At 33.2% G+C, this 18825-nt stretch overlaps 2 protein-coding genes across 2 annotated transcripts in view; one reads left to right on the forward strand and one right to left on the reverse strand.

Moving 5' to 3' along the window:
- LOC121391715 (cyclic nucleotide-gated cation channel beta-1-like) overlaps positions 1-12999 on the reverse strand; it is a 38206-nt gene extending 25207 nt beyond the window's left edge. The window contains exons 1-5 of the mRNA XM_041523248.1: positions 12893-12999; positions 11579-11768; positions 10876-10951; positions 6489-6607; positions 6120-6206 (exon numbers count right to left, since the gene is read on the reverse strand). Of these exons, the coding sequence (XP_041379182.1) occupies positions 6120-6206; positions 6489-6607; positions 10876-10951; positions 11579-11768; positions 12893-12999 (579 nt within the window). The remainder of the gene's footprint in view (positions 1-6119; positions 6207-6488; positions 6608-10875; positions 10952-11578; positions 11769-12892) is intronic.
- A 1801-nt stretch (positions 13000-14800) lies between these two features.
- On the forward strand, positions 14801-18807 carry LOC121391717 (solute carrier family 12 member 2-like). The gene is given in 19 exon segments (XM_041523249.1): positions 14801-14818; positions 15171-15365; positions 15368-15413; positions 15466-15560; positions 15646-15762; positions 15843-15918; positions 16008-16047; positions 16049-16130; positions 16210-16344; positions 16606-16713; positions 16759-16888; positions 16962-16985; positions 16988-17061; positions 17125-17206; positions 17209-17280; positions 17359-17420; positions 17422-17459; positions 17501-17578; positions 18687-18807. Coding segments are annotated over 19 exon segments (1593 nt in total).
- The last annotated feature ends 18 nt before the right edge of the window (positions 18808-18825 follow it).

The raw sequence follows: 18825 nt of genomic DNA on the forward strand, positions 1-18825 counted from the left end.
AAACACATAACATTATTAATACAAAGAGACTGATATTACCTTAGGATCACCACTTAAATCAATACCTACTAACTCTCCCTTGGACTCACACATCACTTAATGTACTATAGTTATGAGCTAATTTCAATGTATCATAAGCTTCTGACACTGACTGACGACGATCAATAGATAACAGCATCTAGTGGAAAATTAAAATTTAACTGTAGACATGTCTTTGCCATACTTCTGTTAGTCTATCCATTCATTCATACCTAACGTCATATCATTAGTACACAGTGGTATGGCCTTTTGTATTCCATTTATAACAGCATCAATATAACTTTGTTTTGTCATTCCTAATATCATACATTATATAACAAGATGTTATTAGAAAAAATCAATGTAATACCTGACTCGATATTAGGTCGAGGTGTAGTTCTTAGCTCTAAATACTTTACATTGTCCTCAGCAAATTCCTTCACTACATCACAAGCAACCTAAATAAAATTATTATCTATTAATATAACTAGTTAATGATAAGGTACATAACTCACTGTAGCAAGTGGCTTCTTCATTGTCTACTACAGAATGTATTATCGTAAACATTTCAAAAGCACTAAAAGGAAATTAAAGCCGGCTACTTTTCTCAGCTTAAAACTTCAGAAACACATTAGAGTTGTACATACTGGTATTTTATGTAGGGACTTGTGCATATTTTGACTCTTCCTATCCCCAGTTCTGCATACCAAGTAGGTACAGGAATGTGACTTACCTGTGTCCAATTGTCGTTGCTCTCCTTTATTGATGACCACTTGCCATATCTCTGGTATTGTGTCTCCTTTACCTTGTAATTTAACTTCTGGACTTCATATCTAAAGGACAGCCATGTATCAATACTGATAGAGCCATTTAAAGTGGGCATGAAGCTCCTAAGGAGGGAAGTTTAGGTAGTTAATACAATAGTATATTTACCGCTTTAGACAGACGTCTACAATATTCTAGGTGAAGACATGTTGCATGTGTAGTGGAGGTGTGTCTCTTAACTTCCGCTATTAGAGGAAACTAAGGAAGAAGCTAGGTTATTTTATCATGGCTGCTACAATTGAGCAGAAAGTGAAAGAGATCCGTAGAGATGACAAAACTTTGCTGTTGGTCAATTTGCATGGTAAGTTTGATTTGTGTAATGCAATGAGGGATTTCACTCTTTTATTAGGAGCTACTCTTTTATCCTGGATTCAAGATGGTACAAGATGATCTTTGTCAGGTGTGAACAATATTCCAAATAACTATTGTATATTTATTATGATAATGCAGCAAGAAGGCTGTATTTGATAACAAGAAAGCTATCCGTGGAGGGGATACCCAGTTGTTTTCCGTAAGAAACTCATATTATTGTTCCATGTTATCCTCTAATATATCCTAGCTTGCTTTGGACCTTGGATTTGGGCCACAACATGGTTTTGCACGTACTTCATCATGGTCTGTGCATCAAGAGCCCACATGGTAAGCTATCGATAAATTAATGTATTAATAATAGTTGGTAATGATTATGTAATAGTGATGTAATATAGTATTAATATGTCTAGGATGGAGATAGAAATGCAGTAGCATCATTTGAACTTAGAGATAATGACAACACTCGTAGCATGTGGGATAACAAGTATGTATAAAACATTAATAAGTATAAGTGCATTAGGCCTTTTGAGAGGGGTGTGGTAGAACATTTCTATGGAAGTATGTTAGAGAATACACCTTTCTTCACATTTCCAGATTTAGTTTAGTCTATAACAGTTACTGTTAAAGCTGATAGTCTCATTACTGAGCTCTCAGTAAAGAACCTCAATGGTAATATTCTTCTTTCATTAATTAATCATTATGGTGGTCTCTTAATTAGACAATGATTCCTTTAGTTTTACTTGGTTACTTCATACCTATTTTCTTACACCTGATGTCACACAGATTGGAATATCTGGTTTGGGGTGGATATGACATATATTGATAAGGTACACGCCCTTTATAATTACAACATAATGACTTCATTGAATACATGATTAGGTTGATGGTGGAAAAAGAAAAACAGGAAATGAATGACCCAATTGCAATAACTGGTTTTACTGACAGGTGTGACCAGTTTCAATAAATAATTAATATTCCTTATTAGGGTTTATAAAGGAGCCAAGAGGATCATTTGATCACAAATGTATCTGGCAACAAAACAATATGTTTAAAGAAATCAGGATTTCCGACACAGGTAATATAAATGTGATCATTGAGTTGATGTAATGTGTAAACAAAGTTGTTTGGAAACCCTTGGAGTGAAAAGCTAAGGCCATTGGGAGACTTTGAAGATGATGAAGTAAGATTTGCTAACAGATACTTACCGATATTGTTAAGTAATCTCTTTAGTATCCTACTATGTATGTGTAGAGGCAGTTATGTTGCTGAGCCCTATAGTTTGACAGCTTGTGCCTTCCTACTCTTCCTCTCAGACATTACAGGCAGGACTGAGAAATAAGTTTTGAATTAATAATTTCTTATTTTTCATAAAATTTGTGTAGATAGCTAGATACAATTAAAATTTTAATTACCATCTATTATAATTTAAAATCAATGAGTATTGCTCATGAGATTCCATATTTTTGGCAGTATTATTGTGATAAATACAAGTTTTAACACCTTGAACTTGTACAGCCTCAATGGGTAATACTCTTAGTAGAGATGAGAAAACAGCAGCTTCAACCATATCTAGAGGGCTTCAATCCAGCCTTACTTTCAGTTATTATTTGGGATACAATAAAGGAAGTCAGTCAAGATGATGACCAAGATGAGTTTGGTATACACTTAGTACACCAGATGAAGTTAAAATGTATGGCAACTCCCACTGTGACATTTTGGATGACAATGGCCTGCAAAAACTTCCACGCAAGATATTCCTACAAATTCTACAATTTGTAGCTGAGACAACTTTAGAGAATTACACATGGCTTATGACTTGGAACATTCTCCAAACTTCAATCTGGAGTGTTCAGACTTGAATTAGCATTGAAGAATCTAGTCAATGAATAGATACATTAGATGATGATGAAGATGTTAAACAATATCGAGAGAGAATTGAAAGTGAAACTGAATCAGAGAATAAAAACAATGAACAAGACCAGTTCCTAATACTACTATTATAAAACAAATTCGTGAACGCAGAGGATCTTGTAGTTGGATTACTGCAGATAATGAAGAGGATGAAACTATTGTAAACGATCTCCCTGAGATATTGATTCACCAAGCAACCTTACAACCAACCAGTCCAACTAGTTCACCAAACAAGTCCATATTAACAGTCCAACTAGTTCACCAAACAAGTCCATATTAACAAGTCCAACTAGTTCACCAAACAAGTCCATATTAACAAGTCCAACTAGTTCACCGAACAAATCCATATTAAGAAGTTCAACTAGTTCACCAAACAAGTCCATATTAACAAGTTCAACTACTACTCCAAACAAACCCCAGACTTTAAAGAAAACTAGTTCAGGACAAAGTTCAGACAGTGAATCATTGTCACCAATCAAAGAGGAAAGCCTTGATGATGTCTTTCTGCCTAACAATATATCTGAGGCTCCAAAAATGACCTCTTTGACAAAATGTGGTAAGAGTGTATCAATAGGTTGGTGAGTGAGAATGATGAAAATGATTATATACCAATAAGAGACAACGTAGAAGGAGTAGTGACGTGGAATTGAGGGCGGTGTCAGTAGGTTGGTCGAATGAGATGGATGAAAATGACTATGTATTATCTAAAGGTCATCGTAGGAGGAGCAGTGAACGTGGAATTGAGGGTGTGTCAGTAGTTGGTCAATGAGACGGATGAAAATGACTATGTATTATCTAAAGGTCATCGTAGACGTAGGAGGAGCAGTGAACGTGGAATTGAGGGGTGTGTCATTAGGTTGGTTGAATGAGACAGATGAAAATGACTATGTACTATCTAGAGGTCATCGTAGAAGGAGCAGTGGACGTGGAATTGAGGGTGTTGTAGAAAGACTCCCTGAATTCGTGCACGATATGAGAAAGGATCTCAATGGATTCACAAGATGAGGAAAAGAAGTTAGAGCTAAATTTCAACGTGTTAGAACAAAGTTACGTGCACTCTCCATATTTAAAAGCACCAACAATTATACCAGTCATTGAAGAAAATGACTCAGAAGATAGGACAGGTAGAAGGCCTTCACTCAATACAATATCTACATCACTCATTCCAGTGTTGACAGTGTATCAAGTGCCTCATCTGAAAAATGAAACTCATTTTTACAAAAATTAGAGAAACATTAAGTATATGTATGTAAAAATTGAATAGATTTAAGTAATTCCAATTGTCAGCTTGAGACAATGATAATACTGATGATGTCATTTCTTGTTCTTTTACATATAGAAACCAAAAATGTTTACTTATTCACTAAGCCATGTTCTGGCACACATTGATTAAGACTTTACTGCTAAATGAAGTATTAATAAATTGATCTTTAAATATTCATATATAGAGATATACTATATACAGCACACAACAAGTGATATGGATGATAATTATATATTAAAAACACAGCAATCATTTGGGAGTAGTCATGGACTGATATAATGCTAATAGATCATGATATCTGGAGGTCACCTAGAGAGAGAAATAATATCAGTAACAATTCTAGAAACAAAACGATTTCAGAGAAATATGAACAGTTGTTTAGAATGAAGAGATCAAAATCTATTTATACCTCTCAACACTTCGGTAAGTTGTTTAGCTACTTCTGGGCCCTTTTAACACTATTTGCTTGTCCATAAATGACTGCAAAATAAGACGATCTCTTCTCTCTAGTAAAACAAGTTTAAAGAACTAGTTTTTTTTTGTTTTTTTTTTTTTTTATCTAATATTTTCTCTTACCTACTCCAAGTTGATGCAGAAACACTTTGACAATTTGTACTAATAGATTCAAACCTCAACAGCAGCAGTAGTGTCATTATCTTTATACTAGTAGATTCCTTATTAATAATTTTGTCAATACCAGTCTGATCAACTTCTGGTTTATCAATTATAGAGTATATATTAGTAGTATCTCTAATACTAGAAGTATCCCCAATATTAGTAGTATCTCCAATATTAGTAGTATCTCCAATATTAGTAGTATCTCCAATACTAGAAGTATCTCCAATATTGGCCTTGTTAGTCACTTTCCTTGTCACACTCTGTTGTAAGTAATAAGTGTCCTGTAGATTGTGAACTAGTCCATCAATATTTTGTTCATCATATAAATGTTGGCCAGTCTTTGTACTAGTAGTGTCCTTTATATCTAGAGCAGCAGATTGTGTTTCCATTTGTGGAGAATATGGAGTCATTGTCCAATCGTCTGGGATTGTTGTTTCTTCAAAGTCATCTCCCTTCTGCAAACGATATCGTGACAAAATGTTAAGTGCTAGTTAAGAGATGAGAATTATTTACTGTTGTATAGTTATAGAATAGACAAAGTAACTTCCTCAAAATCATCATAAGAACTAAAACAAAAAAAGATGAATTATATAAAAATAAATCTTTACTTTAATGCACTCTTCTTAGCAGGTATGTTCCATGAATAAAATGTTTTATGTCTTCCATAAATCTTCATGTGCCTGCATCATTGGTCCTAAGTTATCCATAATCTAATAAAGTCACAGTATATAGAATTAGAATATAACAGAACATTGTCATACTTGTTGTCTTGTGATGTCCTGTTGAGAGCCAAGAATCTTCATTCTTGACAGAAGCTCATCTAACTGTAATGGTGTCTCAGCATATTTTGTGCTATTATGAGATGAAATGACATTAAATTGATAAGCTATTCTTATTCTAATTTATTAACAAAAGCTTTAAACTTGTTCAAATTCTATTTTCTCAGCCATCTAAAGATAGAGTTAATAATAACAATATTGGATATGATTGTCATTTTTTTTACAGATTAACTTGAAGAGCATCTTTTGGATCTAAAATGCCATAAATAACTTTATCAAATGTGGCCAAGGTTGTAGAAGAGGTTGAACTTCAATATACAGCTACTATAAAGAAGAAAAATAGAAAAAAAATCAAAAACACATTTATAAATAATACAAATGCAGTTTCTTACTTTGCCAGGTGACCACTCCTTCTTACGTGCTTTTATCAGTAGCTTCAAAAAGTTACTATAGACATCAGGATCATCCATTACAGTAGCCTACAAAAGTAGAGAACATTATCAATAACAACGAAACAATTACTAGAGCCTACCTACCTCACTTCAGTGAGATAATTATAGGCATATCTAGCAGTTGGATCAGATGCTCACAGTACACATGAAAGTAACTAGAATGTATTAATTCTATTACCTCTAGTCCAGCCATATAAAGTAGCTGGTTATAATTAGCATCAGGTGATTGAGGTATTTTACAGAGATCACTGATATCATTAACAGGTTGTTTTAGTAATGGCGGAGTAAGTGATGGCTGTTTCTTTCTACCTCTTCTCCCACATCTTTCTCCACACTTCCTCGTGGTCGACGACCTAGTCTCTGGTCTTGTTCGTCCTTTGTCTGGTTCTTTGATTCTTTTGCATCAGATTCCAAAGCAATCATTTGTCCTGTTAAATTTCTTTTACTTCCAATAGATAATTCAACTATTATTGATATTGACTGATTTGGAGGCAAAGTCTGCCAGTTTTCTCATTGTTGGAATTGTTTTTCACGTTTTCTCAGCATCAGCCTTTTCTTTCTGTACTCTTTTTTCATGATATAGCTACATTGAAAGAGTATACCCCTAGTAATAATAGCACATTATGACTCACTGAGACCCAATGAGGCATTTTAATTTTGTCAGTGTCACCAGATTGATCATCTCTTGTAGAGCTCTCTTGTTGAAAAGGTATTTTTACTATACCAGTCCTCTTGAAATACTAAAAAATACACCATCATATTATAATATATGACATCTAAGGAGTATATATGAAATATTTGCAAGTTTAATACTACTAATTATATTTTATATAGTTACAGAGATACAAATATTGTATTTCCATCAGTTTGCAGAACAAATACTTTTAAAATAAATTACATCATTGAGTTTCATATATGGAGTTTAATTTACATACCTTTATAACATTATCTGCTTGTTTCTGCTGAACATTTGTTTCTTGCTGACACATAAGTATGAGGGTTGAGTTGATGTGACTTTCATACTATAGAAGTGTATACATAAACATTATTACTATACTAATTGAATATTACTGTAGTAGTGATATATTGACATTACTGTAAGTAGTGAATTATATTCATTATAGTGTGAATTATTGACTGTAAGTATGAATATATTGACATTATATTGAATGCCATATATGACATTTATTACTGTAAATTAGTATTGAATATTGACATTATTACTGTAAGTAGTGAATATATTGACATTATTACTGTAAGTAGTGAATATATTGACATTATTACTGTAAGTAGTGAATATATTGACATTATTACTGTAAGTAGTGAATATATTGACATTATACTGTAAGTAGTGAATATATTGACATTATTACTGTAAGTAGTGAGTATATTGACATTATTACTTGTAAGTAGTATGTGAATATTACTTGATATTATATTACATTACTGTAGTAGTGAAGTATATATGACATTATTACTGTAAGTAGTGAATATATTGACATTATTACTGTAAGTAGTGGAATATTGACTTATTACTGTAAGTAGTGGACATTATTACGGTAAGTGAAGTGAATTATTGACACATTATTACTGTTACTGTAAGTAGTGAATGACATTATTACTGCTATAGTATTGAATATATTGACATTATTACTGTAAGTAGTGAGTATATTGACATTATTACGTAAGTAGTGAATATATTGACATTATTACTGTAAGTAGTGAGTATATTGACATTATTACTGTAAGTAGTGAATATATTGACATTATTACTGTAAGTATGAAGATATTGACATTATTACTGTAATATGATATTGACATTATTACTGTAAGTAGTGAGTATATTGACATGAATTACTGTTGACATTATTACTGTAATAGTTAGATATATTGACAATAGTACTGTAAGTAGTGATATATTGACATTATTACTGTGACATATATTGACATTATTACTGTAGTAAGTATATGACATTAGTGAGTCTCTGATATATTGACATTATTACTGTAAGTAGGGAGTATATTGACATTATTACTGTAAGTAGTGAATTATATAGGAAATTACAGTGATTACTGTATTACTGGAAGTAGTACTCTATTGACATTTAGTTACTGAGTATGATATTGACATTATTTACTGAAGTAGTGAGTATAGTGGACATTATTACTGTAAGTATGAGTCTATGGACATTATTAATGTCGTAGTGAGTAATTGACCTTATTTACTGTAGTGTGTAATGACAGTATTACTTAAGTATTGAGTATCTTGGACATTATTACTAGTGAGTATATTTGACATTACATATTACTGTAAGTAGTGAGGTTATGGACATTACTTGTTTGTGTTTTCGTTGGTAGAAGTTTTCTCTTGAATAATTTCCAAGCTGATGAACCATAATGATCCATTCCAAGTACAAGAAGACTAGACCCAGAGACAGACAATGAAACAATGGATTAAGAAACAAATAAGGAATGTGTTCAAATATACAATGGACTCTTACTAATCTGAAACCTTGAAAATTGCCAAAAATTAGACAAGATTTAACAAAATGTTAGATTAGTGCAAACTATATTAACAGCACAAAAAAAATCTTGTAAGACTAGAAACTGCCAAAGTTGGCAACTTAAGACCACACCTCTTCTAGGTACCTATCTGGAACAAGTACATTACCAAGAGTTGAAGTTGTGGTTTGGTTCATGTGTAATGTATTACTTAGTAATGGTGCAACAATCGAAACAGTTCACTATAATTCAGATTATTTTGGTCCCATTGCGTGTAATGAGGGTCCGTATATCTTAATAACTTACTAGTCTTCTGTTGTAGTGAAATACCTGATGTCTGTGATGTGTGAGCCTTCAACTGGATCTACATAATGGAGAGGATAGTAATGCTGTTATTATTAAATATTATTAGTCTTACATAATCCTATATCAGGAAGACATTGAGGATATTGCCAGAACAGACCATGTGTCATCAGTATATCTTGAACAACATCTGGGATTTTAGGAGGAGTTCCATATGCTGTGTGTGTGGAGAGAGAGAGAGAGAGAGAGAGAGAGAGGAGAGAGAGGGAGGGAGACGGGAGAGAGAGAGAGAGAGAGAGAGAGAGGAGAGAGAGAGAGAGAGAGAGAGAGAGAGAGAGAGAGAGACATTAATCACTACTAAGTATTTTTATATACCTGTTATAAGTCAACAGCATCATTATCAAATGGATTATATTTCTGTAATAATCCACGAGCTTCTTCTTTCTGCAGGGACATACATTACAGGACTAGTCTTGCCTAGAACATAGGAAGGAGATTGAAAGAGATCCACTATTAAAATATCATTCTTACCTTCTTTTGATTCTTCACACCACTTTAATATTTCCTCCTGAACACATACAAATACATATCAATAATAATAATATATATACATATGTAGCAACAACATACAATAGCTTGAGCTGAAATTTGTGACAGGGAAAACTAAAGATGGTTCAAATCGTGTCATTATAAAAGTCTGCATTAATAGCTGAAAATGCTATGACATATCATTCACATGACAATCACATGATGACATGTTACCTGTTGTACTTGATCCCATAATTGGAGTGACTGGTCTCTTACAAATAGAAAGTATTGTCAGTATCATTCTCCTTCTCCTATCCTACAACACCCACCATCTCTTCATCATTGGACTTCTCTGTAGTTGGAGTTTTGTGATAACTGAGTATGACTTAGCACTGGTAAACGAAGACTATTAAAGAATACAACATCAACAATCACTATAAACTTACCCTAATGATTCCAGTAGGTAAGCACTTGTTGATCAACACCAAGTAACCCCCATTGTTTATCACTTAACATGTCCTCTCCAAGACCACCAAGTGAAGGGAGGCTATATGATACTATTAAGATCAGTATTGAATACTCCGCTATTCTGTAAAATAGATGTTTCAGTAAACATTAAAATAAGGCCTAAAATATTATGCCTAAAAATATGATTAAGGATTGTAATATGTATATGGTTAACATGATACTAGAATGTAGTACAAAATGTATGTAAATATTGTTAAATAAATTACATGTAATTATTATGTAACACTACAAATTAACTCACTGGATTAAGGAGTTCCTCTATCAGTTCATCAACTCCTTCTCTATTATCAATATATATAACAAGTTTTTAATAAGAGGTGCAGTTCACTTACGAGGTATCTTTACTCCTCTGTCAGTACGAAACTCTCCTTATCATCTTTAAGTTGTTTCTGCCCAAAAGTTATAACTCAGCATCATCTTCTTGATCTTCTAATTCTGATGGTTGAGAACCTAGAGGAGGGAGAGAGAGAGAGAGAGAGGAGAGAGAGAGAGAGAGAGAGAGAGAGAGAGAGAGAGAGAGAGAGAGAGAGAGAGAGAGAGAGAGAGTAGAGAGAGGAGGAGAGAGAGAGGAGGAGAGAGAGAGAGAGAGAGAGAGAGAGAGAGAGAGAGAGAGAGAATCAACTTCATTACAGTAGCTGTATTACAAGACTAACTTTGAGGATTCATGAGATCTGCTAACCATCTCTGCCATTCAAATCATCTTCATCTAATTCACTAGTAATAGTGGGTGTGGCTAAGTAATCTTCATAGGAAGGACATCAGGTGGATTGAAAGATGCTATATTCAAGACAAATGGTTGCCATGGAAATAAAAGTAGGTTTGATTATTTTGATACCTTCAATATCTTCAATATCAGTGTTAACAAGAGGAAACTTTGATCTGGTTCTTCGAGCAATTTCACCTTCACTTTCCTGAGAAAACCACACCCACACTCAAAGCACATGCATGTGTAATCATATACCTGTTCAGTTTGTTGTGATGAGTCAGCATTTGATGAATGAGTTTGTTGATGAGGAGATTTCAAAGGAGACAGAATAACATCAGATAATGATGCCAACAATGACGCAGCTTCTTGAATAATTTGATTATCATTGTCTAAGAGAGAGAAATAAGAATATTAGAGTGTGGATAGAACTTACCAACAGTACTGTCAGTAAGTGACTGAGATAATGTCATAGGTAGATTAGTAAGGGATATTGTAGTAGAGGTGACTGGTTTATTAAGTGGAGGATCAGTAGTAGATTGTAGGTGTTGATTTATTAGTAGAGTCAGCAAAAGCTACTGGTTGTCTTGTAATGTCTACATGTTCTTGTTAGTATCAATGGTTATAGAGTGAGTGGTGGAGATACTGGTAGCTGGGTACTGATGATTCAATAGTAATATTACTAGTAGTAATAGATTTACTAGATAGTGGTGTGTATGGTGTGAAATAGACTCTGAAGGAATAATCTGTTGTACAGTAGAAACTTAATTGAGTACTTTGTTCGAATTAATGGTGGTTGATTTGAAGTAGTGACGGAGTTAGTGTCAGATTGAACATCTTGTTCTCTCATTGATGTCATCATGTGTGTGGGAGTAGTGATATTATCGTATTGTTTCATTCTCCTTTCTTTATCAGTCTCCATATCCTCCTCATCAACACCATGTCCTCCTACTTCCTCCTCTACTTCCTCTTGCCCTTCTTCTTCTTCTACTTCCTCTTGCTCTTCTGCTTCATTTCCTAGTTCACTTTCAGTAAGTGTATCCTATTAATATAACAGTAACACTGGAATCTACACACAATATAACCACACCTCTATATCTCTACTTGTTTCTCTACCAGGAGTGTACTCATCATCATCAGATGAGTCCTCAGAGAAATGTCATATCCAATAATGAAATGGATTTCTAATAATAGGGTAACAACATTTTCAATTATAAATAGGGTTTCTAATAATAGTAACAACAACTATAAACAATATTAATATAAACATGTGCTAAGTACTTACTGGTTTTATTAAAGGTAGTTTACAAGGAGAAATACCAGATGATTGCCAGCTAAACTAGACTAATATAAACATTAATAATGTATGTTATATTACTATATAAGTCACTAGTTTGTCTGGACTAAGGTTGACATCACTGACTGATGAAACAACAGCTTGACGCACACGTGATCGTGTTAATCGTGGTTCCTACATATAAAGAAATAATCTATAAGTACAACTATACCATTGAGTTATTGACTACTATAATACTAACTTATACAATTGACTATACAACTATTCTATATGTATTATTAGATAAAGTCCATTGACCCATTAACATACTATTGCATTCAAGACTAGTACTTACAAAGGGAATTATATCTTCATCATTATCAATGGGTGTGTCTTCCTCATCTGCCAATTTTCTTAGCCATGGCAAACAACTCTTTTATCTTCAGTACATGCTAGAAAATGGGTGTGGTTAGTGGGTGGAGTCACAACAACACATACATGTATAATACTTTTCACATTTTGAACTGTGAGGTTTCTTAGTGCAGCTCTTTCTTCAAGTGTCTTATCAATATCTATCTCATTATCATTGTCACATCTGGGTCCTCTCTATCTTCTTGTTGTGGTATTCTATCAGGATTCTATAAAATGAAGTCATATTGATTTACCAGTTAATAACTCTTAAACAATGACATACATGTAAAATAAATGTCTTTTGTTATCATATTGTAACCTGAAGTAGAACTAATTGATATTACATCTTTAATAAGTAACGACACCATATATCATGAATTTACTACAGTTTAGGCGCAAAATTAATAATATTAAATTATTATTATTGTATATTGTTGTCAGTAGAAGTATTACTATATATACTACTCCTCGTTCTCCTCGCCATGGTCTTCACTGTATGCTTCTTCCTCAGGTGATTCAGTCGCTATCTCTATCTCTTCACTTTCAAGACATTCTATTTGTTCAGCCATTATTAATTAAAATAGGCGGGTCAATTAAACAATTGAGTAATAAATAATAATTAAGTAACCTTCTTTCTATTTAATGCCTATCTCTAATTAGTTATTGGCAGTTTATCCAAGTTGCCCTGTCTGGTAAGTTGTTAGTGTACAAATTTAATATCTTGTTAATTTATACTGCGATATTGTTACGTACTTGACGCCAATATTATAAAAATCGTAATTCGACTCTACCACACCATACTTCATCATATGACCTACCATATATGGTCATTATAACGAGTATAGGAATGTCCCCAGTTATTTTCAGTCTTGTTTTAGCTTCTACTCTGTGGACTTGTAGTAGCTGTACGTCACAATATGTCTAATATTGAACTAAATACTCTTCCAGTAACTGAGAGTACTGATCCATCAATTTGTCGTAACAATAGTCTGAGGTCAGTCATTATTATCATATCATAATGCCATCATTATAACTGTCTTTTCTGCCTGTAGTATTCCTATAATTAATTTGGATCATGTTATTCATGTTATATATATATATATATATATATATATATATATATATTATATAATATATATATAGTATGTATGTAATGTAATAACCAATTTTTTTGTTTTCATCTTTTTAATATATTATTGTATGTAACTTATAGGATGCATATAGCACCAATAAATTTATTAACTCTAACTACAAGCAGTATGACAATAGGTGTGATGACAATGCTCTTCACTAGCTTGTTTTTATAGCGTAGATTGGGGAAACTTTTGTGTTGCAAAAAGTTTCATGTAACAATTAACATGTTTAAAACAATTTCGGACACAAGAGGCATGTACGAAAATTGTTAACCTCTAAATTTTAGAAAGTATAGCACATTGAGCACTATGAATGAATATGGTAATGATCATTTTATTTGAGGCTATCCTGTATATAATTCTATAAAAGAGAAATGCAGGGCTGCAGTAGCATCATGATGACTAGCATATTTGACAATTTTAGCTCGCATGTCTTAACTGTACAGCTGATAAGGTCCACATTTTCTTGACACGCTTTTCATGACCTTCCTAACTCCTTCATTGTCTGAGCAATTACTGTGGCTATATGGAGGATAATAGAACCTTTTGAATCATTTGTAAATTTCAAATATCTCAAAAAGAGGCATCTGCCATTGTGTAAAAGTGAACTACATACCATAAATATGTGTAATAATATATTATTTATATTAGTGTGTTTAAATTTCATACATTGTTCATTGTTAGAACTTTTTATAAACACTGAAACTTTCCAGATCTACTGTATCTCTATCATTCTACAGCTATTAGTCTTCCTCTGATACTGTTACTAAATCTGTAATCTTTATAACTATCTCTTTATTTTTATAACTATCTCTTAATCTTTATAACTATATATATCTTTATTGTTTTATTGTGAAGTCAGTATCTTCCGAAGTTATAGGATGAATTTTTTAATAATAGTTTTGTTATTTTTAGATATTGTAGCTTAATTAATAATAGATAGCAAAAGTTAAATGAATTCTTATTAACTCACCTTGTTACTATAGTAATTATCTTCTTTATCAAGATAGATCATTGATATTTTTTTATAGTATAATTACTTTTAATTAAATATTACATTAGGTTTCAAGTTGGGATGTTGAAGAAAGTCGTCCACAATCATTACATGATGAACTAGCCAGTAGTCCATCAGCTGCTGAAAAACTATATCCAGTATGGTCTACCATACTTCTGAAGCTGTCCCAACTACCCTTTACTATCGAGATCAAGGAGAAGATAAGGGAATGCCTCGACCTTCATGGATGCTCTCGATCAGGCAATGAACACCACAAATCTAGACAACATTCTGAAGAGGTTTGTATATTCTAATACAATAGTATATTATAATATATATAACCTGGGGACCATTATACTTAATATTAAGTTGATATGACTATAGTATAATATTGAGTATGTATAGTACATGTTATATGTCATTGTTAGGATGCTACTGATGAGGTTGAGGGTGGAGAGGAAATTGAGAGACCAAAATGGTGGCAGCAATGTTGTCATAGAGATAGGAATAAAGAGAAGAAACCTAAGAAATTAGGATGGATCATGGGTGTACTGGTAAAGTGCATTATAACCTTATTAGATCACACGACATATACTCCCTCTCTTTATCACAGGTTCGTTGTCTCCTCAATATTTTGGGTGTCATGTTATTTATTAGACTTAGTTGGGTTGTTGGTCAAGCTGGAATTGGACTTGCTTCAGTTATCATTCTCCTTTCTACTGTAGTTACCATATTAACTACATTATCAATGTCTGCTATTTGTACAAATGGGGAAGTGAAAGGGGGTGGAGCTATTTATCTGATATCGGGGGGGGGGGGGGGGGGGGGGGGGGGGGGAGTTTAGGTCCAGAGTTTGGTAAATATTATCATACTAAATTATTATTATTGTATATAATTATATTTATTAGGAGGAGCTATTGGAGTTATATTTTCATTAGCTAATGCAGTAGCTGTTGCTCTTTATATAGTGGGTTTTGCTGAGACTCTTACAGAACTATTAATGGTAAGAAATGAATGGATAGATAGATGGATTATTAGATTTGTCCACACAACACAGACTGTGATATACAATGTTTCTATTATTATAGCGTAATGACAGTCTGATACCTGGTTTATCTGAGATCAATCATATCAGACTATTTGGATTTATTACTGCATTAATATTACTTGGAATAGCAATGATAGGATTAGACTGGGAATCAAAAGTAAGAGAGCTAATATTATTAGTAATATCACTCACTTTCTGTCTGTCTGTCTCTCTCACCTCTCTCTCTCTCTCTCTCAGATTCAAATCGTTCTATTGGTAATATTGATCATAGCTCTGTTAGATGCTATTATTTGTTCCTTTATACCTCGTCATTGTGGATAATAGGATTACATTACAAGGATTTACTTATTATAGTTGTAAGTCAGGCTCATTAAAATGAATTGAATTTCATGTTTCTCACAGCTACAACATTTATGGAAAATTTTGTCCCTGATTTCAAGGAGAAAGCTTTTCACTGTTTTTTCAGTTTTCTTTCCAGCAGCTACTGGTATATTAGCTGGAGCCAATATATCTGGAGATTTGAAGGTAAACATCAATACTAGCAACATCATGAAAACAAAATAGATATTACAAAATTTTTTGCACTTCTTTTTCTCTTAAATAGAATCCTCAGACAGCTATTCCCAAAGGAACACTTCTTGCTATTATTATTACTAGTACTGTATATCTGGGTGTGGCTTGGATGTTAGGATTTAATGTGTTACGATATGCACCTGGTACTCCTGATGATTATTTTCAGGTATCATGGGTACATTTACATGTGCTGAGAGTGACAATATCACATTCTGTGATAATAATATGTATAATATATCCAAATTTCCAAATTATGCTGACTCCTGTATTGACTGTTCTAATATAACTTGTTCATATGGAAATGGAGCTGATGGATTGAGAACACTGTGTGCTCGAATAATAACTGTGGTTTTGGACTTATACCTTATTTTCAAGTAAGTGGACATTACTTGGGTATATTTTACTCCCCCCCCCCACACACACACAGATAATGGAAATGATATCAGCATTTGGTCCTATTGTAACAGCTGGTATTTTTGCTGCTACACTCTCTTCTGCTCTGGCTAGTCTTGTCAGTGCACCTAAAGTATTTCAGGTCAGTATCACTTAATCTAAGTTCATATATTATATATTGTTATAGCGTGTTTGTCAGGACAAGATCTTTCCATTTATTGAATGGTTTGGTAAGGGAGGTTGGAAGGGTACTGGTAATGAACCTATCAGAGGTTATTTCCTGACTATTATTATAGCACTGGCTTGTATTGCTATTGGTAAGTACATGTAACATGTACAATACAAGTATATTATTAATGCTCTCAGTAACATATGTGATATATTTTGTAGGTGACCTAAATACTATAGCACTGCTTATTCTAACTTCTTTTTAATGGCCTATACTCTTATTAACTTTTCATGTTTTGCTGCCTCTTCACTAAGAGTCCAGGTAAGAGTACTTTAAGAGTAGTGGATAATTCTCTCTCCTCCTCTTGTCCCTGACTCTCTCTAGGTTGGGCGTCCAGCATTCAAGTTTTTATTCTCACTGGTAGCATTATTTGCAGCTGCTGTATGTCTAGCTATTATGTTTGTCATCAGTGGTGGGCAGCTTTAATAACACTAGTAGCAGTGGGAGCTCTTTATTTATTAGTATACTGGAGAAAACCAGGTATATGATATTAGAGAATGATATAATACTCTCTCTCTCTGTGTTCTCTCTCTCTCTCTCTCTCTCCTCTCTCTCCAGATATTAACTGGGGTTCTAGTACTCAAGCTTTTCTTTATCATTACTCTTTGAAAAATCTCCTAACACTTGAGGAAACTAGAAGATCATGTCAAAAACTTTAGGTCACTAGACTCAATTCTATATTAATTTATATCTCCTAAAGACCTCAGTTTTTAGTATTAACTGGTCCTCCTTCATCTCGTCCTGATATGACTTATTTTTTTCCATCAAGTATCACACAGTAGTTGTACTATGATCTGTGGACAAGTGTTACTGGTTAGCAAAACACATTTATCTAGTAGATATATATAATATCATTACCTTTTAGGGTGAATACACTACTAACAGAAGAATTCTTCTAAGTACACAACAGAGAAAGTGGTTGAGAAGTAAAAAAAGGTAAAGTTCCTTACACCATTTATTGATGTATTTAATGTTTGTTATAGATCAGGCATTCCATAACATTGTAAATGCTAAATCATTGAGAGAAGGAGCACAGAGTCTACTACAAGTAAAGATTATAAATGATTGTTTTTTGTTGTATATCTTTGTTTTCACAAGACATTTATTTTAAGATGTATATTACTCTCTCTAGTTATCTGGTCTTGGTAAGTTACGTCCTAATACTTTAGTGATTGGTTTTAAGAGTAACTGGAAGACCTCTTCACAAGAAGACATTGAAGAATATGTCAATATATTACAGTAAGTGATTATATGAAGAATGGAGTGTATATTTCTTGTATAGTGATGCATTTGATCTTCAGTTTGGTGTAGTGATCTTTCGTTTAAAGCTGGTTTTGTTGTCACTGATGATGACAAATGTTTACCATCTCATTCTACTGGTCCTATTCAACCACAAGATAACAGTGGAAAGAGTAGAGTTGTTATTAACGAACAGACCTTCTGATGATTCTCCTCCACTAGGATCAATAGGAGGACAAAGAGATAGTATTCAACCATTAATACCTTCCTCTTCACCTAGTCTAGCTGACTCGTAAGAAACTTATTATATTTATATGACATCATGTTCTTTTGACCTCTTAGTTATAGTCATGGTTTTACTGAGGTACCACTGGATACTGAAGAATCACCATCTCTCTCTTTTACAGCTGCTGTTAATTTATCAGTGAGATCAGTACACAGTTATCAACGTATTGAGGAAGAAGAGGAGATAGTTGAAAAAGATTTAGAAGAGACAGTCACTAGATAGCTATGTACTTGCTATGGAAAGTGGAGATATGTAAGAAAAGAATAAACAATTTTAATGATCTATATATCAATCATATTGTTTATTATTACTAGTTACATTGTATTGTTAATAATAAATTTATTATCTGTTTTATTTTTAGTCACCAGGTTGATGATGATAGCTCTCGTCCATCCTCAAGTGTTCCCATCTCTTCAAATGTTCCTGATATTATCACTGTGCCATCACGATTTGAGAAGAAGCAGGAGAATGGTTTTTATTGATGTGTGGTGGTTATATGA

This window comes from Gigantopelta aegis, unplaced genomic scaffold, assembly GCF_016097555.1.
Source record: "Gigantopelta aegis isolate Gae_Host unplaced genomic scaffold, Gae_host_genome ctg2871_pilon_pilon, whole genome shotgun sequence".
NCBI lineage: Eukaryota > Metazoa > Mollusca > Gastropoda > Neomphalida > Peltospiridae > Gigantopelta > Gigantopelta aegis.